The 20,756-nt window shown below is 38.9% G+C and overlaps 1 protein-coding gene across 2 annotated transcripts; it reads right to left on the bottom strand.

The window, feature by feature from the left end:
- Positions 1-238: 238 nt before the first annotated feature.
- bmal1b (basic helix-loop-helix ARNT like 1b) lies at positions 239-20,589 on the bottom strand. 2 transcript variants are annotated; one of them, XM_058400796.1, is made up of 19 exons: positions 20,445-20,589; positions 17,974-18,033; positions 14,339-14,398; positions 14,088-14,235; positions 13,686-13,724; positions 13,515-13,553; positions 12,330-12,487; positions 10,651-10,730; positions 10,473-10,565; positions 10,208-10,325; positions 9,826-9,975; positions 6,830-7,076; positions 5,168-5,274; positions 4,802-4,952; positions 3,277-3,362; positions 2,157-2,265; positions 1,830-1,926; positions 1,638-1,731; positions 239-1,505 (listed from the first exon to the last, which is right to left on the bottom strand). In XM_058400796.1, exons 3-19 carry the CDS (start codon positions 14,349-14,351, stop codon positions 1,345-1,347), a joined length of 1,890 nt encoding a protein of 629 aa, XP_058256779.1. In that variant the 5' UTR covers positions 14,352-14,398; positions 17,974-18,033; positions 20,445-20,589; the 3' UTR covers positions 239-1,344. The 2 variants fall into 2 exon arrangements, with proteins under 2 accessions (XP_058256779.1, XP_058256780.1); XM_058400797.1 differs by lacking the exon at positions 17,974-18,033 and having other exon boundaries at positions 20,445-20,518.
- Between the last annotated feature and the right edge of the window lie 167 nt (positions 20,590-20,756).

Raw genomic sequence — 20,756 nt, 5'->3', positions numbered from 1 at the left:
CACTGGATGCAGCGCCGGTCCCAAGCCTGGATAAAATGGGAGGGTTGGGTCATGAAGGGCATCTGGCATAAAACCTGGGCCAAGTTGTTGTGCGGAGGCGACCCCTCACACGCGTAGGGAGCAGCCAAAAGATCAACAACGACAACAGAGAAATGTATAGTAAATAATTTTCTATAGCCATGTTAAACATTCCAGGAAGAACCTGTATCATGTTTTAGTACTTTAAAGGGGAAGTTTCAGCAAATATAAAATATAACGGTACCAATAATTTCATTACATTGGGCGAAAAAAAAAAAGAAAACAGTACATAAGATAAAACCATGCATTTCAAAATATTAGGCAGTGCCACCTTTCTGGAGTTACCTGAATAATAAACATACTGATGCCATGTTTCTGGAACATCTATCATTTTTTATTTTAAAAATATATCACGGCTCAAACAGTACACGTACATACATACATCTTTGTGAAAAATATCACACACCCACAGGCCACTTTAATAGGAACAGCTGTACCCATGTTCATTTCATGCAGAAACGTTCAGCCGAGAACAGGAATGTGAGGCTACAGTGGACACAGGCTCACTGAAACAGAACAGCTCAAGATGGAAAAATAAAAACATAAAAAGCAGGCAATATTTTTTTTCCTTTTTCATTACTCGGATTCTTGTTCTTGGATGACTGAGCAGAAGCTATTCTGTTGCTGTACTCCTCCTACTGCTGTAGGGTTTATATGTTCTGATCAGCCCCATTGTAAAGAGTGTTAATTTCAGTTACGGTAACCGTGCTGATAACTGGAACCAGTTTGTCCATTTTCCCCTGGCCTCAACAAGGTGTTTCCATGTGCAGAACTGTCACTCGCTAGATGTTTTCGAGCTTTTCAATCTGGCACCAAGAACCATGCCAGGGTCAAATTCACTGTGAATACATTTTCCCTGTTCTAATGACAAACGTTAACTGAAGCACCTGACCTGCATGACTGTATACATTGTGCTTCTGACACGTGATTGACAGGTGTTCCTATTAAAGTGGTGGCTGAGTGTATGTTTGAGATTTCTGCAGGCTAGTGTGCCAAAAATACACCGAAGTTTGTGCCACGTAGACAAAAGTGGACGATTCCAGTCTTCCACTCTGTATACTGCCAAAATTCCTGAAAGATGATTTGTGTTGCTGGGAAGTTTCCGAAAAGTCAGAATAATAGTTATGACTGTACGCTATTAACACTTTCATTAGTCTGTGAGGCTTTATGGAAAAAAACTGGGCCTGATGATGGACACGCTGAAGAAAGAGGGCTGTGCTCTCTCGGTTGTGTCCCAATCCCTCACCTGAGAGCGAGATTCTCTTCTCACAGAGGCCATGGCAGATCGCTGAAATCCACGGGTCCTCCGAGTCCTGCGTCAGCCTCCAGAAGACTCATGATGACAGCCATGGCCGCCTCGTCGTTACTGGGGCTGCTGGAGCCGGGCTCGTCCATGATGTCCCCAATGCTGATGTGAGAATTCTCACCTGGAGGAGACGAGCAAATATGTGTGACTACACTGCTGAGATTAGAAATGGTATAGAAACAGAAGCAGATCTGGAAATTTCTAACATTTCAGCATATTTATTTCTGTGTTTTCTTGTCAATGTGAAACTTACTTAAAAGCGAGTTGTTAGAGTAAGGGTATCCTATGGAGTCCTGGCCTGACACCATCCCTGCTGAAGTAATGTCTGGAGTTCCACCATTCTGAATCTGATCAGATTAAATACAACCAAAATAAAAATGATTCACGGTTCTCGTATAATATATTTATTTTTTAAATCACATTATCAATTGCGCCATGTTCTTACCTTCTTGCCCCCAGGTGAAGATGTGTCTGGAGGGGGTGTGCTGTTGGTTATGTTCAGCGGGCTCGAGCCACAGCTAGAGGGCGATGAGCCTCTTATCCTATTAATCACAACAAACCATCGACAAGGCTCATGTGCACTTACTCACACACATTCTAACTGTAGTAGTTACACCTCAGCGCTCTTCAACTCTCAGATCTAATGAAAGTGTGTACATTAGTTTTCTAGAACAGCAGCTCTGACAGTCGTTCCAGTGTTTTATTAAGTACTCCAAAACTAAATGTTTACACCGCGCAGTGGAAAAAGCTAACGAGTAGACGAGCAGCTCACCTCTGGATCTCCATCACCTCTTCTGCTATCATGCGGCCGATCTTCCCAGCTCCGGCTCTCGTGCCCCCTGGAATGCCAGGTACCGTCTGCAGAGCCCGTTTCCCAGAACCTGGAATTATATTAGAAACCTTCATCTCTGTACATCCATCAACAACATGACTTGTTTGTCCAGCACATCTCACACATGTGGGATCTGTGGCTATGTAGTCCATCCTTTCTATAAATGGCAACAGTAACTTTTTCAGCAGTTTGTGCTACAGTCACTTTTCTGTGGGATTGAACCAGACGGGCTAACCTCTTCTCTCTACACACATCAATGAGGCTTGGGTGTCAATGATCCCATCACCAGGTTCACAGTTTGTCATTCCTTGGACTAGGTACTAACCACTGCATACCGGGAACACCTCATAAGACCTGTTGTTTTGTAGATGTTCTGACCCCATCATCTAGACATCACAATTTGGCCCTCACTCAGATCCCTATGCTTGCCAATATTTCCTGCTTCCAACACAATAACTTTAAAGGCTGACTGTTCACTTGCTGCCTAATATATCTCCCCCTCTTGACAGGTCCCACTGTAACAAGATAATCAATGTTATTTACTTCACCTGTCACTGGATTTAATGTTATGGTTATTATTATTTTTATTCAAGCCCATCATAACAAAATCTTTAAAAAAAAAAAAAATTATATATCATGGGAGAAAAGCAACATCTAAATAACTATGGCAGAAATAATAAGTACAAATATATTTTAACACACAATCTTCACTGCAGTGAACAGTGGATTGCAGAATTTTTGGCAGCCTTGTTTAAAACAATTTCATGATATTTTATAATGGAAGTGAACAGTGTACAGCTATAATTTAATAAATTATTGTTTCAAGCAAATTCTCCAATTATTAGATTATTAACAGGCAAATGTCAATCATTTTTGTAACGTTTATTGTATAAAACCAGTTTTACGCTTTACATTGAAAGGAAATATTCTGACATGAATTGAAAATAAAACAACTGCATAAGATTATTGTTTAAAGTATTTCCCAAGGGTGCTCTGCTGATGATAAAACTCGGGCAGTAAGGACAGCCTGTGCAGCAGTGAGTGTGTCTTATTATCTCACCATCAGCTGTGAGGACACTGTCCATGCTCTGGGGGGAGGCAGTGAGCTGGAGATAGCTGGGATCAGCTCCATCACGGGAACCAGTCCTGAAAAACCACAAACCAGTGCTTCAATAATCCTGCAATCCATTCTCTCAGTTCTGTTTCTAAAATGCCTGAGTAACATTCTCTTGGTAACTGAGAAGTGTTGTTTAGCTACATGACCGGTGAGATGATGATGGGTTGTAGAGCTGCCAGGGGATGAGTAGAGCAGCAGATAGATGTTTAATTTCCTTTACACAAAAGCACTGTGTGTCAGTTTGTGTAGGGCTGCACCACACCACCCTGTCAGTGATTATTTTTCCCTACCAGCATATATACCTTATTTAAATGTTTCTTAATTAACGAGTTAATAACACAAAAACACAGCTTGTCATGTTAGCTTTAACTAACCTTATGTTACTTGTACATTAATATTTTTACTCTGTATGTAAATTGCCATTATATGAACTCAAAATTAATTGGAAATATCGCTTTTGCTCACTGTGTGTGTGGAGTTTGCATGTTCTCCCCGTGCTTGGTGGGTTTCCTCCCACAATCCAAAGACATGCTTCTAGGCTGATTGGAGTCTCTAAATTGTGTAGTGTGTGAATGAGTGTGTGTGCTCTGCGATGGGTTGGCACCCTGTCCAGGGTGCCTTGATGCCCGACGATGCCTGAGATAGGCACAGGCTCCCCATGACCCGAGGATAAACCGTATAAGCGGTACAGATAATGAAACGAACTCTATTTCCCAGAGGACAAAACTAGAATTTGTGCCTGTTTGTTGAATGCATTGAATGTCTTTGTTATGTCACAGTGGTGGTTAAGACTCATATTAAAGTTGGCGCTTTAGGAAGTAGTTTTCAAGTATTTCAGGTTTTACATTGCCTAATATGGGCAATATATTCATTAAAATGTTCCACACACAAATCCTCAAAGTAAATGCTGATATCAAGCCCATTTTCTGCTCTCGGAGATGCCCCAAGTGCTTTTTCATAAGCGTTTAACATTTGAATTCATTATCTTCAGTCACTAAAAATCTGTGTAAGGTTATCCAACAGAGGGAAAACATCTCACACTGAAAGCTAACAGAGTCCTGACTCATTTTAATATCAGACTTCAAGCGATAAAATAATTCATTTGTTTATACTGATTAAAATGTCTGATAAATTGATTTCCGTTCCACTTGGCAGAATGAACACTAACATTAGACAAATATTAAAAATATGTTTTAATTTTAAAAACATTAAAACTAAATGTTACAGCTGATGTGATCAGGCTTGATCAGCATCTCCAAATAGACTTGTACTGGCTTATGAACTATTCCTGTCACTGCTCACGTATCAGAGCAGAGGTGGTGGTGTAGTTACCAACAGCAACCAACGTGACATTTCAGATTCCTAAATACCCGAGACAAATACACAGCACACTACTGCAGGTTTTTCTTCCACACTGCCATAAAGGACTGAATACCTATTGCTTTGACGGAGGCAGTTGATCACTTACGAGACGACTGTGTTGGTGGCGACGATGTACTCGACCTCCTTGGTCCAAGGGTTCATGAAACTGAACCAGCGACTTCTCAGAGTGATGAAAGAGCCGTCTTTAACCTTGAACTTGTAGCAGTTAGTGTTGATTTTATCTCGCATCTGCAGCACTGTAAAGAGGACAAACAGCAAAAAATAATGATTGTGTTCTCTTCCAAATAAAACACACTTTGCAAATGATTAAAAACAGCACAAAAGCACTTCTCTTTTTTTGTCACTCCATCAAACATGTTTAAACAAAAGCACACTTCTGCCTCATACAGTAGGATTTAAAAACAAACACACATTACAAAAGGTTTGTAGAAATCAGTCTTCTGACAGTTACCTTGTCTGTGGCATTCAGCGAGGTGTCCGATGTCATCCTGATGAAAATACTCATAGAAAGACGTCCCCAGCAGCTCCTGGGGTAGGTAGGCGAGAATGGCAGTGGCCCTGGAGGAATGAAACAAGTTGTCATGGATGACTGAAAATATTATAAATAAAACTAGACATGGCCATCGCAAAACAGCCATGAAACAACAATGAAAAATCAGACCCAAAACCTGTAGTATAATTTTTTTAATGTTTTTTATTTAGGCTACTTTCTAATCTCACCTTGGTTGTATGTCTGCACATGTTGGATAAGGAGGCAGTTTGAGAATTGTAGCAGAAAAGAATAAAACAGTGAGTCTGTCTAAACATGACTAAAACCTTTTTATTTGGCCTTGGCCTTTTGGCTGATTCTCTGACTAACGCCATCTTGACTGATATTTAATGGATAGAGGTTGTGTCATATTCTTTCCATTTTTCCAAGAATTATGATTTAACATTGCCCTATGTTCCATTTTCTTTTATACCCATATATTTATTTTGTTTAGTTACGTTATCTTCTCTATCTCTAAGTTATGTTCTATATCTCTATATCTGTCTCTGGGGCCTTTTTTATTATGATTTACTGTATTATGAAAAACCATACAGATTTTTAATCCCACTTCAATATTCCAGGATATTTTGTATAGATTCATGACATTTAAAATAAATCCACTTCAGTTCCAAGTTTAATGGTGTGTGTGTGAATAATTATGCATCTCACTAGAGAAGATAGACACAGATTTTATCATTTTATGTTTAATGTATATCATTTGTATGACACATTAAATTAAATGCAAAAAAAAGAGTTGCTTTTAGACTATCAGTGTGTTAGCATCTTTAAAATGCAGGTTTTGTTGTTCAATTATTTAAACTTTATTTGTGACTGAAATTTGCATTCAGTAACGCAGTAGTTTTCATAACGTTTATATACTGTAGTAGAATATGTCAATATTGACCATGGGAAAGGTTTTCCCAGGATGCATAAAAACCTGCCAGTGTCCAAATGCTCTACTGACCCACAAAAACACTGTCATCGTATCACACAGCGTCGCAGAGAGAGATTGTTATTAGCCAGACTACATTATAGGTTCTCGTCATGTTGTTTCTTCAGACTTCCTCTCAGCTGGAACAGTTTTTGTGGAGAGAAATGTATTCAATGCACACATACTGGAGACCTCAGCATCTTCACACAGAAATCTAGAACCTAATTACACTTCCAAGTATACTTTGTCCCGACTAATACGATAAGTGTTTAATATCTGCAGAATGGTCTGTGACACACATAACAAAGCCTGCCTAAGACTTCCACATGATCTAATTCTTGGATTATTCGTTGATCCAGATTAACAGGTCATTTGTCCAAATCTACTTTTTCTATTTTATTTTAAAATGCTCAGTTTACCATGTCATTTCATAAAAGATCTGAATCATAAAAGATCTGAATCCTATTTCAACTTCAAGCAATGTGTATTACAGTGATTTTATTAAGGGAAAGTCATTCTTAGGTGCAATATTTACTGGTTTAAAAAACAAACTTGGACATAAAGAAGAAATCAGTTCTTGTGATCAAATTGAAGGTTTGCGTATTCCAGGGATTTTAATATGGTTTCTAATTGGCTGAGCCTGTTCCACTCACCTCTGGTCAACAAAGACGAACTTGCCGTCGATGGCGTGGCGTGAGACGTACTCGGTCGGTTTGACGCGGATGTCTCCGTTCATTGGCTGAGGGACGATGTGGGGGTGCAAACGGCCGATGGCTACCAGGCAGCTCAGGTTGCAGCCTTCGTTATCGGCCTCGTTGTCCTCGTCCAAGCCCTTCTGCATGGGTGGCCAGCTCTTCAGATAGCCCGTGCTGTGGATGGTGCAGAAGCTTTTGCGGTCGGCTGCAGAGGACATGGTTATAGCATGAGGTCAGTGATTAAATTCAAAATTGCAATTGACAGTAAACTGAGAATCCGACATAAAAGTACTGTTGAATATTATGATAAACCTAAAACAGTTATACAGTTGCTATAATATGTCTAACCCTGTATGGGACTGTGGAGATAATGTGTAGCTCCTTCAGAAACAGACTGCTACACCCCCAGTGTGGGAAGGAGAGCTACTGCAGGTCATTCATACCAGCGGCTGTCAGACTTTACAACATTGCATTACAGTGATGTTCCAATGTGCAATATTTTACCATTTTATCATTTTATATAATATTTTATATATCATTTTATAGAATCTTACTTTCTTTTACTATTTGTATTGCTATTAGTTTATTATTATATAATAATAATAATAATAATAATAATATTTTTTATTTATTCATTTTCTTTTATAATTTTTTACATAATTTCTTTTCTTTTACTATCTGTCTTTTTAAATTTCTTTCTTTCCATCTATCTTTAGGTTAAAAACCTGCACGTTAACTGTCTGTTGAACTGCTGTGACAATTGAATTTCCCCACTGTGGGATCAATAAAGTTTTATCTTAACATTACTTCTAGGTGAACGTTTCATACAGTGAATCTTGCATTTTGAAACAACAAACTGCCTCTGAATTGCTCTGAATGATCCTGTAAGAAAAATAAAACGATGAGGGCGTGGAAGATCTTAATGTAGAAGTTTATTGCAGCGTCGCAGTGACAAAATACATAAAGTACTTTGGGTTCATCGGAGTCAAAAAGAACGCTGGACAAATCCTGCTCAAACCTTTTATACAGAGTTTCCTGTGTGTAATTTAAATGAGTTTCACTTTAAATGTAAATTACAGTAAGAACTGTGTATTCCCAAAGGGTTGGATGATACTGTCGTCTAGCCAGAGGTCCTTCAATGGTAATCACGTTCACGTACACCTTGGCTAGGTATTGTTCTAGGTGTTATCACCCAAATGGTCGGGTGCCACTAAATGCTAATCACGGTCACGTATACCCTTTGTTCCGGGACGGTTCTTGATGTCCTGCTGCCGCTCCCAGACTAATAATTAATTGGATTAAGTGTTCTAAATGTTTGGTAAGGCTGCTTTTAAGCCAAGGTAAAAATACCCACAAATAGATAAACTGGTTTGAATTAAAGATATTTCTATATGATATGTAAGCCTTTTTGGGAATGAGCTCTTTCAGATGTGTACTGTGGAGTGGAATATGGGTTGGGGCAGTCTGTAGTTTCTTACAATCCTCTTAATAAGATTTTTTTTAAAGCACATTTTAGTGCCATTTCCTTCGATAACTTTTACTATGAAAATATGTAGACAGATATTATGATTCCAAAAGCCTATGATACTTCAAATACTGTTCAAATACTATTCAAATTATTTATGTATTTAAAAACTAAAGGAGTGCCACAGTGACATCACCAGAAACAAGACATGCCTATAAAATGTATAAAATCACAAGACCAAAGCTTACCAAGGAGGCTGTCATGAGACCCACAGCCACATGAAAAGAGCTGCAGGAATATCTGATTGCTCTCTGCATGTGACAACAAACTCTCATATTCTACACATATCTGAGATATGGAGTAAGACAGCTAGATGGAGGTCCTTTCTCACAAATAAGCATCTAAAGCTCAACTAAATCACCCCAAATATCATGGCAAAATGTGTTACTGTCTGATGAGAATTCCAAACAGTGTAGTAAATCCCAAAGGCATGTTTGGTGCAAAAAAACAAAAACAAAATTACACCATATCTATAGTGCAGCATGGCGGTGGCAGCATCACGCATTGGTGCTCCTTTTTCAGCTGGAGCTTTTCTCAAGGTGGAGGGAATCATGAACAGCTAAAAATACCAGTAAAGTTTAGTGCAAAACCTTCACGTCTCTCCTAGTAAGATAAAGGTGGAAAGGAATTTCAGGATCTTTCAGGATGACAATGACCAAAAGCAAATCAGGAACTGCAAATCAGCAAAGAAACAGCTTAACCAAAAGAAGATCAGTGATCGACCGAGCCTAGACCTGATCCTACTAAAAATCTGTGGGGTGACCTGAAGCAGGCCTGACGTGCACAGGAGATGCCTTAATAATCTGATGGATCCAGAATGATTTTTCAAAGTGTGAAAGTGCCAGGTCAGGATGTACCATGCTGATAGACTGAGTGGTGTAATAAAATCAGAAGGACCACATTAGTAAAAAATAAATAAATAAATAAATAAATAAATAAAATAAAATAAGATTTTTTAGTACTGTTACTTTTCAGGATGTGCACCTTTATGCAGGTTATTGTAGGCTTTTATTATTTTTTTCTTTAAAAAAGTTTGAGCGTTTTTAATATTTTTATTTATTATATTATATTTATTTTATTATATTATATTTATTTTATTCTTCTGCATCGACAGTGAAATAAGTTCTGATATCGGTCATTTTATCCGGGGTGTGTAGTTTTTTTTTTTATATTCATTGTATGACCTGTTGCTAGGCAATGAGAACATCCATAAAATACATTTGGGAGTTGTCTATTGCTTTTGAGCTCTGGGAGAAATGTGAGCTCTCTCAATCTCGTGTGCACGCTCTCTCTCTAAGACACAAAAACTCCCCGGTTTGTGTGTGTATCCATTTTTGACAGCTGTATTGGGTTTTAAAGACAATTCACTGGTCATTATGGCGCATTATGTAATTAGTAGAGCACATATAACCATTAGAAATGTTCTCACCTTTTTTCTTGGAGCAGGTAGAGGCGAAGTCTTTGTCCTCCATTTTGATGAGAGGTCTGTTACTTTTCATCCTGCAGAAGAAAGAGCGACGGGCCCCGGAGCACAGCCTGGACGGCCCTGGCGTGATGTCGGTTTTTACCGGCAGTCCGGCTGAAAGATTAACACGAGGCGCATTCTGATGAGGCGGTCACTCAAGCTTCATAATCACTTGTAAATGTAAATTAACATGTTTTCCAACCCAGAGTTATGAATTAACTATAAAACCAGAGCTACATTAAAGGTATATTTATATGCTTGAGACATTATGTCTGTACACCATGACTTTGTAACCTTAATCCCCAACCCCTTTAGTGGCCAACAGGAAATCTGTAATCCAAAATACTTTTGGCATCAATGAGTCGCTCCCTTGGCACTGTGTCAGATGAAGACAGCTGCTCCTTGACTTTGGCGATGTCCTTAGGATGCAAATAATCAAACAAGCTCTGGCCAATCAGGTCGTTCTGCCAAGACACAGAAGGTTACATGGGTAAGCTGGCAGTCTCAGATAATGCAGTCTTGCCTCCATATTCCGTATACAGCATTAACACAATTTGTGCTGTTAAATAAGAACTACATAAGTCATACCATGCATAAGCAGTTGAACTCACTTGGCTGTAGTTCAGGATTTTATACACAGACTCAGAAACGAAAAGAATCTTTCCCCGATCGCAGCCGACCACAAACAGAAACCCGTCAGCAGCCTGCAGGTCCGACAGGAAATGATAATCAAAACCCAGACCCCAACATTAGTCCGAGTATTTAAGCTTACAAAGCATTGGTACATACCCTCAGTATTAAGTGTTTCAGTTCATCATCTGACAGAAAGGCTGGTTTGTAGTTAGCTTCAGTGTAAGGGTTTGCAGCACCTGAATAACAATTACAACAGTGAATAATAAGCATAATAAAAGAAAAGTGACAGGGTGTACTGTTACTGCAAAATAATCAATAACTGGGGTTTAATGTCTTCCAACAACACACGTATAAACTACCACAGTGAACAATTTTTTGTTTATTACTGAACGACACATTAAATATCTATTAAAATGTCCAGCGATGAAGTTCCTGATATTGCTTCTGTTATAGAAGTTCTAAAATTGTCCTCACCAGCATCTTTTTGTCTTTCTATTGAAGTTCATAAGACAAAAAGTCATTTCATTTCATTGTCATTTCACTGAGAAACCACAACGCTTAAACTACTGATATTCTGAAGACCTTTCTGTGTTGGAAAAACATGCAGCTTCAGCTCTGACAGCTACAAGACTGACATCGGAGACGCCTTCCAAAGGTCCGAAATAAACACACGATAATTTCATCAAATCATCAGTTAAAATCTGTTTATATTACCTAATGTGGGGAGTTCTCTATGCAAGCCCCTTGTAATTTCCTAACTATATAGAGACAATAACAATAACCAAGACGAGCACACTAATATAAACCTGTTATTTGGCTTTGCTACTGAATCAGGTTTCAATAGTGCTGTGGAATAACATATCATAATCAAGTCAAAAAATAAAGTTGGCTCATGAAGATGGCATAGCAAATATTTGGGTCTTGATCTTTAACTTGAAAACTTCTAAGTTATTTAGTCAGACAGCTCATGTACATCTGGATTCTCATGGACTTAGTGAGCCCTTGGAGCACCGAGAGCTACAGTAAACTGGATCTATCTACTGGCTCTCTGCTGTCCCCACTCGCAATCTAATCGAAATATAAAACTTTTAAGCCACTGTATGTTCTTAAACATACCTGACAAACAGTTCTTGCTGCTAAGGCTGTTGGCCTTAACCTGTACTCCTGCAGCTTGGGGTGATCCTGACACATTTTTCCTGCTTTGGCATATTGCATTTGGCAGACGGCCTTATCCAGAGTGACTTATATTTATCACATTTTATACAACTGAACAATTGAGGGTAAAGGGCCTGGCTCAAGGGCCCAGCATTGGCAGCTTTAATCGTGCTGGGAATCAAACTCGCAACCTTCTGATCATCCTCTGAGCTTCCACTTCCCTTGGCTCTTCTTGCCCTTCAGACCTGAGTAATTGATTTTAACATTCTACACTAGATGTTTTTCTGCTTAATCACTGGGTGCCTTCTGTACTTGTAGCTCACGTACAGTAATTGCGGTGATTACTTGCCCCTCCCAAAAAAAAGGTGTATGTCTATAACCTCCTGTTTCATTTGAATTTTTTACTTGAATAATGAATAATGTGCATTTCCTACTGCTGCAGTAAATGTTCATCCCCAAACACTTCATATTCTTTAATCCATTTATTACTGTTTGCTTTTCTATCTATACTCATGATTAATAATCTCATCTCACTCCGAGCCAGTGCCTACTTCCCCTCATGCTGTTATCCTCATTTCATCTCTGGCTCATTAGAGACTTAAAATCTACATCTAACCCTAACCCTAAAGCTGTTTTGTGACCTTGTTCATTGTTCATTGAGCACTGTACGTCACTGTTACCTCGTAGTGTTTTCATATGCTGTACGGCCATGCGCAATACAGTCAGCTTGTCCAGTTTGCGGGACATGGCGTTGCAGGTAGGCACTAGTGAAGCCAGCTCGTCAATGAAGCTGTTCATTTTGTCCCTGCGTCGCTTCTCAATCTGACTATGAGCCTCCCTGCAAAGAGCACGCGAATATGATCAATGAAGCAACCAAAAAAGGATCTACAAAGAAGTGTCAGAAAATATCATAAATTTTAAATCATCTGAATTTATGGGATACAGCAAATAAAAATGAATAAATATAAAAAAAAAATGATGATTTGATATCAATTATTTATCTATAAATAACTCTCATTAAACTATTTGTGCCATCAGATAGTTGAGTCAAAAGACTCGCCAGATAATTTAATATAAATCCTTGTACACCTGCTCATTCATGTAATTATCCAATCAGTTAATCACGTATGTGCAAAACTCATGCAGATACACGCCAAAAGCTACAGTTAATATTCAGTTCTCTGTGGTAGGGCTGTTGGTGCCAGAACCATCTAATATGACTATTTCAGAAACTGCTGCTTTCCTGGGATTTTCACACATAACAGCCCACACATAATTATCACACATAAAGTGATGAGACAGGTCAGAAGAAAATGGCCAGGCTGCAAAAAAGACCAGATGATGTTTTTTTTCCAATCTTTATCTGTCCAGTGCCCACTATAGCTTCAGATTCCTGTTGTTTGCTGAAAGAAGTTGCAGAGTTCATGTTGTAGCTCACCTGCCTTAAGCTTCATGCTGCCATGTTTTCTGAGATGCTTTTCTGCTCACCACAACTGTAAAAAGCAGTTATTTAAGCAGCTTCTGTGAACCAGCTCTCCTCTGACCGCTCTCATCAACGAGGCATTTCTGTCTTGATGATTTTATGCACATCTGCATGATTATATGATTTGCATTTCTGCGTCATGATTGGCTGACTGTGTGATTGTGTACAATTCTAAAAGTGGATGTTTAAATATTAAAAATTCAATTATAATCTATATTGGAGAAGGACATTCTCTTGCTCCAAAAACGACATTATTCACAACATTTTGAATCTTGCTGTAAACCTAAATGACTCTCCAAAATTTATAATGGTCATGATTTATTCAGCAGAGCGATGTGGATTAGAAGAGGTATATATAGAGGTAAAGATGCAGAAATTCTACCTGGCATTCTTTATCCTTCCATGTTGATCAATACATTCCCTGTTAAAAGACAAAAAAAAAAAAGAAAGATAATATACAAAATGAAATTAAATCCAACCGGACTTTTCCTCATGTTTCCCAGCGCATCATTTAATATTTTAATTGCTAAAATGTTAACATGGTCATAGTTACCTTCCAATTTGTTTGTCCTTGTCCATATCCATACTGTCCCTTGACAAATGATAACGCATTAATTTGGTCAACATTTATATTACAATATAAATGCAATAATTAAATGTAAGAATTTTTCCCTGGAAAAACTCAATTACTATAATAGATTTTAAAGATCAGCTAAAATAAAGAACAGATTTATAAAAAATAAATAACACAGATATAGATATTCTCTTAAAAATCTGTCTGGTTAGAAAACAGTGTTTATACAGTAGCTTAATTTGCTTAATGGACAAAGCAAAAAAACATGGGACATGCTATTACAAGAAAATAATCAACCTTGAGGTGGTGACAGGAATATATTGATGACAAGGCTACTTGTACAACATGACCTACAGGAATGTAATTCAGAGTTGGACTTACTGGTAGTCTGTGGAGCTGCCTTTCCTCTTGCGGGTGTAGTCCATGGAGGACGTATTGATGGAACTGCTGATGAGCTCAGTTGAGCTGGGAGACATGAACTCATTCATCGTAGATGAGATGTCCATTCTCTGGTCTGCCATGAGATCATCTGCAGAAATAAACACACCACTCGGTCGAAGAGGTCTGATATCTGAAGCGCTGAACTGGAGAAGAATAGACCTGGCATGGTAAAAATTGCTTTCTCGACTCACCACAAAGATTCATGAGGACTGTCGTTCTCAGACCATCTCATGAAGTGTTTGTCCGTAAAACTGCAAGGAACGGAGGGTCGAGTGAGACAGTGAGGATACGTAATAACGATGTCAGTCAGTAACACAAACATTCATTATATCTATCAAGATGATGCAGGATATAAACAGAAGTAATTAAAAAGGAAAGAAAAATGTTATTGCATTAAAATATATTGGGGTGTGGTGTAACATGAGAATATTCAGCTGTGGGGTGGTGTGATTTATGTCAGGTTAAAGCTGATTATTTTGCACATTTTGAAGTAGATTTTTTATTTATTAAATATTGACGTACTTTTTACATTTCTAGGTGCAGTTTTAAAGTGTCCACAAAACAGGTCAGATCCTTCCTCACCAGCTCCTCTTTATGTCTTTCCTGAAGTTAATAAAACTAGAAACTGTAAAGCACAATGCTTTTCTCCTGACGACATTTCTGTGGTGGAAAACCAACTGTTACACTCCACTGAAACTAGAATCTTCTTCTATAACTACTAAATAAATCCGTGGCAAAACAACTATTAAACATTTATTTTTATGGGTTTATGTGGAGTGTCTGAGATACAAATCCCTAGGAAGTAGCTGTTACTATAAAATCGATAACAGATATCAGAACGAGCACAATAATACGAACCTGTGATTCACTTTACAGACAGAAATACTGTCAAAGCTGCTGTTGTAGATAGATAGATAGATAGATAGATAGATAGATAGATAGATAGATAGATAGATAGATAGATAGATAGATAGATAGATAGATAGATAGATAGATAGATAGAGAGATAGATACTTTAGTCATCCCAAAAAAATAAATCGACTCAATCACCAATTTTTGTAAAAATCTCCAAAGGCTTAACACAAGTGACCTTGACATTTTAACAGGATTTATCGCACATTCTTAGTGAATGCTTTTCCCTCACATGTGTGCACTTGGTCATCTGCTTTATTAAAGACTTGAAGAAGGTGTGTGAAAAGCAGGTGACCTCAGGTTATGTACTGCTGAATCATCAGCAGTGAGTCATCTCAGAATTGATTTTTAGTGTCCTATTTCCTATTTACTACCTCAATATGTCATAGCAAATCCAGATCAGACTGGGTGTCATGGCTTCATGAGACATTTCCTCAAAGTGAATCATCTGGTTTTTTATATTATATAAATCACGTGAACAAGCATGCATGCAGCTGCTACATACTCGTTTTCGTTCACATACTCGCTTACGTATCTTATATACATGTTTGAAAGATCAAATGGCATGTCAGAGCCAAAACATGTCTGTCTGTCTGGTTTCCATGTCATTTCATCCATCCATCCATCATCCACCCATCCATTTTCTTTACCACTTATCCTACACAGGGTCACGGGGAACCTGAAGGCTATCCAAAGGTGACACCATGAACATGAACAGGGTGCCAACCCATCACAGGGCACAACTGCACACACACTCACACACCCATCAACCACTCAACCTACAAAGCATGTCTTTGAAAACCATAGTACTGGGAGAAAATCCTGAAGTATGGGGAGAATGTGCACACAGGACAGGACAGAGAATTTAGTTCTCAACACTGGAGGGGCAACTAACCACTAAGCCACTGTGCCCCCAGGTGAGCTCTGTTTCTCTTGAAAACTTCCAAACCAATACCATTTAAGAGGTATATCCAAACACTGTTTCTACTGCGTTAGTACTCAATATGGGTCTACAGTAGAACGATTTGAGACACATTAGTTTGTATATTGTATATAAAGTAGCACATGGTGCCTTAGAGCTATACAAGTAACGGGAATGCAAAATAGCGTAGTTAAATATAGATCAAATATATACAGCCTCACATAGCAAGTATATATCAGCGTATATAACAAGGATATACAGCCATAGCAAATATATACAGCCTTATATAGCAAGTATATATCAGCTTCTATAACAAGGATATACAGCCATAGCAAACATATACAGCCTTATATAGCAAGTGTATAGCAGCTATATCAGCTTTATATAGCAAGTAAAATATCAGCCTACTGATAAACAGTGGTACTATTTTACAAAGAAAAGCCACCATTGTCATGGTGTAAATCACTGTAATGACATGTTTATGTGGTATTTATGGAAGGAGTCTCCAGTTTCAGAGCTTTCTATTAGCAAGTTTTCCACCACAGAAATGTTTCCACCTTACACACCTTTCTCAAGCAAAATCAAGTGGACTAACACATTTTCCTGGGAGAATTTAATCACTTACTGTTCAAATAATTAACTAATCACATCTGCCGAGAGACTTTGAGACTCTCATCACATTATAACAAGCCCTGTTAGCCTGTCAGGTGACAGGACATTTTGTTGAAAATAAATTTAGAACACCAGCCTTATTCTAGTGAATAAAAGAATATGTGTGAACATGATGTGTGAGTCAAACTGTCAATCATTACAGCCCTGCTAGTGGAAAACCCAGTGACAAAAAAAACCTGGTTGCATTAGCAGCGAGGAAATAAAAGCCAGCTAGATGGAAACAAGCCAAAAATGAAAGAAAGGAAAAGCAAAAACTGGGAGAATGTAGGTCAGCTGGGTAATTCTGTTAACACACAGCCTTGTTAAAGACCAACATAAAGTCCAACCTAGCTGCTTCACTATAAAAGAAAACTGTGACATCTAATTATCATGTTACATGTCCAGTCTATCCAGAGTCTGTGCGATAGATAGATAGATAGATAGATAGATAGATAGATAGATAGATAGATAGATAGATAGATAGATAGACAACCTACAGTTTTCACTTTATTCTGTTTGCACCAGAGTATCACATCAGCTCGAACCCCAGTTTAGCTTGTGATGTAACAGAAATAAATGCAAGCACGCTGTCAGGGCAGCGCATTGAAATTTCTGACACAGAACAAAAAGTACAACCTCAGCCCTCAATGCTGCATCCTGATTACTCAACAATTTATCTTAAAGCATATTACTCAGCTACTTTGAATTATTCAGCAACTAAAGTATAAAACTAATAGGAAAGGAACTTATAAACGAGGAATGCAAGTTTGCACCCAGTGAAGCTTTAAATGCTGCTGTATTGTGTATAAATTTAGGTCACAGTCCAAAACTGCACCATCGTAAGAGAATTCTGTGGTAGTGCGTTGTTGTAAGTGGTCTTAGAGCTCTTAATACATCTGTCTCACTGGTGAATTTGTGCCATAGCAACTAAAGCCGGTCCACAACAATGTACAAAATGAAAAGAGAACAAAAAATGTTTTTATTAAAATCTCAGTGAAAATCGCAGCTACAATGCTCGTCTATATAACACTAAAAGGCAGCTCAAAACTTAATAATGTTAGCAGCCTACATATCTGGCCTCTTATACAACAAATTTCAAAGCAATGCCACACACTAATGGACAAAATGATCCTGATTACCTCCAGCTCACTATAAAGAACATTTAATGTCTGCAACAAATGACTCCAAACTCTGCCTATTAGATATTTTCTCTAGGCGTCACGTTGCTACTATTATACTATATAATGGCTTTTACGTTAAGCTGATGACGTCGTACGTCTTAAATGTTAAGTCGTCAGCAAACTAAACTGATATGTGTAAGGTGTGTATAAGTTACATTACCCAGATTCCAGTCCTCAGCGCCGCCTTTTACCTCCCAACACATGCAGGCAGGCACAAAACCTACAGATAAGAGGCAAAAAAAAACCACAAAGTGACAGAGGCTGTTAAAGCTGCCATCTTTATTAAGTGTCATTTATAATAGTGCACTAATCACGATTATAGTGAGAGCACAGTATTCTGTTTAAACTGCAGTGCAGTTTAGGAGCAGCAGCAGCAGCAGCAGTGTGATGCCTACGACATGACGGATGAGTAAGGCAGGGTGATGAGTAAGACAGAATGAATAACAGATGTACAGATGGAGCACTGCGATGAAGAATGAGGGCAGCCAATTTTATATCTGCAAATCCGCATAGGTTTATGCCAACATGCCTGCATGTAACATGTAAATGTGTAATTGGGGATGAAAAAAACAAAAACATTAATCACAATTTATAAATGAACTTTATCGCAATTTCTCACACGACTGATTGAATGTTTTGCTTGACTCATTGCATCTAAACTAAACAGTTTTCTAAAGAGAAATCTTCTTCTGTTAATCTGCAGTCTGTTCCTATGGATTTGTCCCAAAGCTCTTGGTAAACAGCTAAGATGTCCCTAACACACACTGAGCCTTCTGTCCTCAGGAACACAGTATTGAGCAGACACTTCACTCAATCCTCTGAACCCTAGAGTTTGCTGGTAGATGTGTAAACATATTCTGAATTCAAATCGGATCAATAAAATCAATACAATTGCACATTTTAATGATAATCCAATCACAATAAATTCATCCTGATGTCTGGCTGATCAGATCACCACACTGGATCACAAAAAGGCCAATTATCAAATTGTTTAAATGAGACCTATGCCAATGATAACAATTCAAACTCATTCTGTGTACAATTATACACGGATGGGGCAATAAAACCCACTTGATTTATGTATCAAAATCATTTAGATTGTGTATGTTAAACTAAAACTATCCCTCTATATTTTGCAGTTACGAAATCTCTGTTGGGTGGAAACAAAACCCTGAACATTTACATTTTCTAATTTTGGTTAGGGTTAACATCACCCCTCCTAGTCATGGGAGTGCTGCGGTTATCTGTGAGTACTTCTCAGGGCAGCCGTAGAATAGTCATGTTCGTCATTTCACACTGTTGGCAGATGTTCTCCAGATGTCATTATACACTGCCTCTAGTGGAACACCAGGCATGAGGCTGGAATACACCCTGGATGGAACGCCAGTATTTTGTAGTGCGCCAGACACACACACACACACACACTCTCGCAATTTTAATGTTCAACCACTAACATTCTTTCAGGAGGTAACTGGAGATCCTGGAGAAAACCATCACAGAACAAACTCCACACAAACAATAACCTGAGCTCAGGATCATACTACAAATGTTCTCATTTAGCTTCAGAAATAAAACCCCTAATATTATGATACAACAAAATTGTCCATAAGGATTGTAATAAGATATTTTTGCCATATTGTCCTGTGTTGCCACACCCACTTTTTTAGTCCATTTATCCATTTTCTGAACTGCTTATCTTACTCAGGGGGTGCCTGGATCTTATCCCAGGAGACCTGGGGCACAAGGCAGGGGACACCCTGGATCCAATGCAGGGCAAAACTGCACACACACACACACACACACATTACAGACAGTTTTCAGAGATGCCAATCAGCCTACCACACATATCTTCGTACTAAGAGAGGAAACCTGAGTAACCAGAGGAAACCCCTGAAGCACTTTGAGAGGAGGCAGGCTCTGTGCACGCAGGGCGGAGGCGGAAATCAATCCCACAACAACGCAGGTGCGGGGAAGGTATGCTAGCCGTTAGGACACGCCCCCAGACCTCCACCACCCACCTGCACCCGCCTACACTTTTCAAGTATTGATCCGTTTTAGGGCTTTGGATGGCTTTTCTTGCACAGCTGATCATTACACAAATCTGGCAACCTTCATGTATGAAAACAGGAGCTACTTTGTTATCCTGCTGCACCAGTACGTGTCAGGAATATAATGATGAACAGCACGCGCGTGGGTCGCTTTGGTCGCCTGTGTTATGTATAAAAGGAATTGTAAACAACAATGACAACAACAAAACAGATGAACAAGGATAGGAATATCTGTCGTTCTGCATCACGGACAATATAACATGCTGGACATAACGCACATACATAATGTGAACCGTTATGGACTACACTAAGAGTGGCTCCGTCCAAAATGCGCATATCTGTAAAACACTGCGTATAAGCATGCACAGCTGTCAAGACATGACTCGTTATTATTTCCCTATTTATCCATGAAAGCTGTATTAAATCCCAATCACACCTGTTCGGGCTTTTAAAAGTTACGCACATTAAAGTCGAGTCAGCTTCATATTCTTACCAAACGAAGGAAAATGGCTAAAACACGTCAACGTTTATTTACAGCTAAAAATGTTGTGCTTTGGGAGGGGAAATAAAGAGTCGTACTCACATGAAGAAGGCAGAAAAGGCACATGTACGGTCACGGTAACACGGACGGCGGAGAACGTCAGTATTTACACTGACCTACTTTTCCTCGTTCGCCTTGAATAACCAGAGCGCCACTAACCTACTTACGGACCAATCCCGTGCCAGCACAGAGCGAGCCTTGACTTGACCGACCAATCAGAGAGCGGGTTATGTACGCGACAGCCAATGACGCTGCGAGGATAAAAGAACGCATCCAATGTGCTCGTGGCTTCGCGTCGTTACCGAGTCGTAGCGTAAATACAAGCAGGCGCGAGAGCTGAACAGCGGTAAAGCA

The sequence above is a fragment of the Hemibagrus wyckioides genome, linkage group LG10, assembly GCF_019097595.1.
Source record: "Hemibagrus wyckioides isolate EC202008001 linkage group LG10, SWU_Hwy_1.0, whole genome shotgun sequence".
NCBI classification, from domain to species: Eukaryota; Metazoa; Chordata; class Actinopteri; order Siluriformes; family Bagridae; genus Hemibagrus; species Hemibagrus wyckioides.
Note: the sequence above shows the minus strand (reverse complement) of the source record. Positions and strands in the feature narration are given on the sequence as shown.

What these genes read in the sequence shown, in the direction of transcription:
- bmal1b (XM_058400796.1), bottom strand. An exon ending in GGAAGGATAAAGAATGCCAG is followed by an intron (nt 12,488 to 13,514) that starts GTAGAATTTCTG and finishes TGCTCTTTGCAG; the next exon opens with GGAGGCTCATAGTCAGATTG. An exon ending in GCGACTCATTGATGCCAAAA is followed by an intron (nt 9,976 to 10,207) that starts GTATTTTGGATT and finishes TTAATCTTTCAG; the next exon opens with CCGGACTGCCGGTAAAAACC.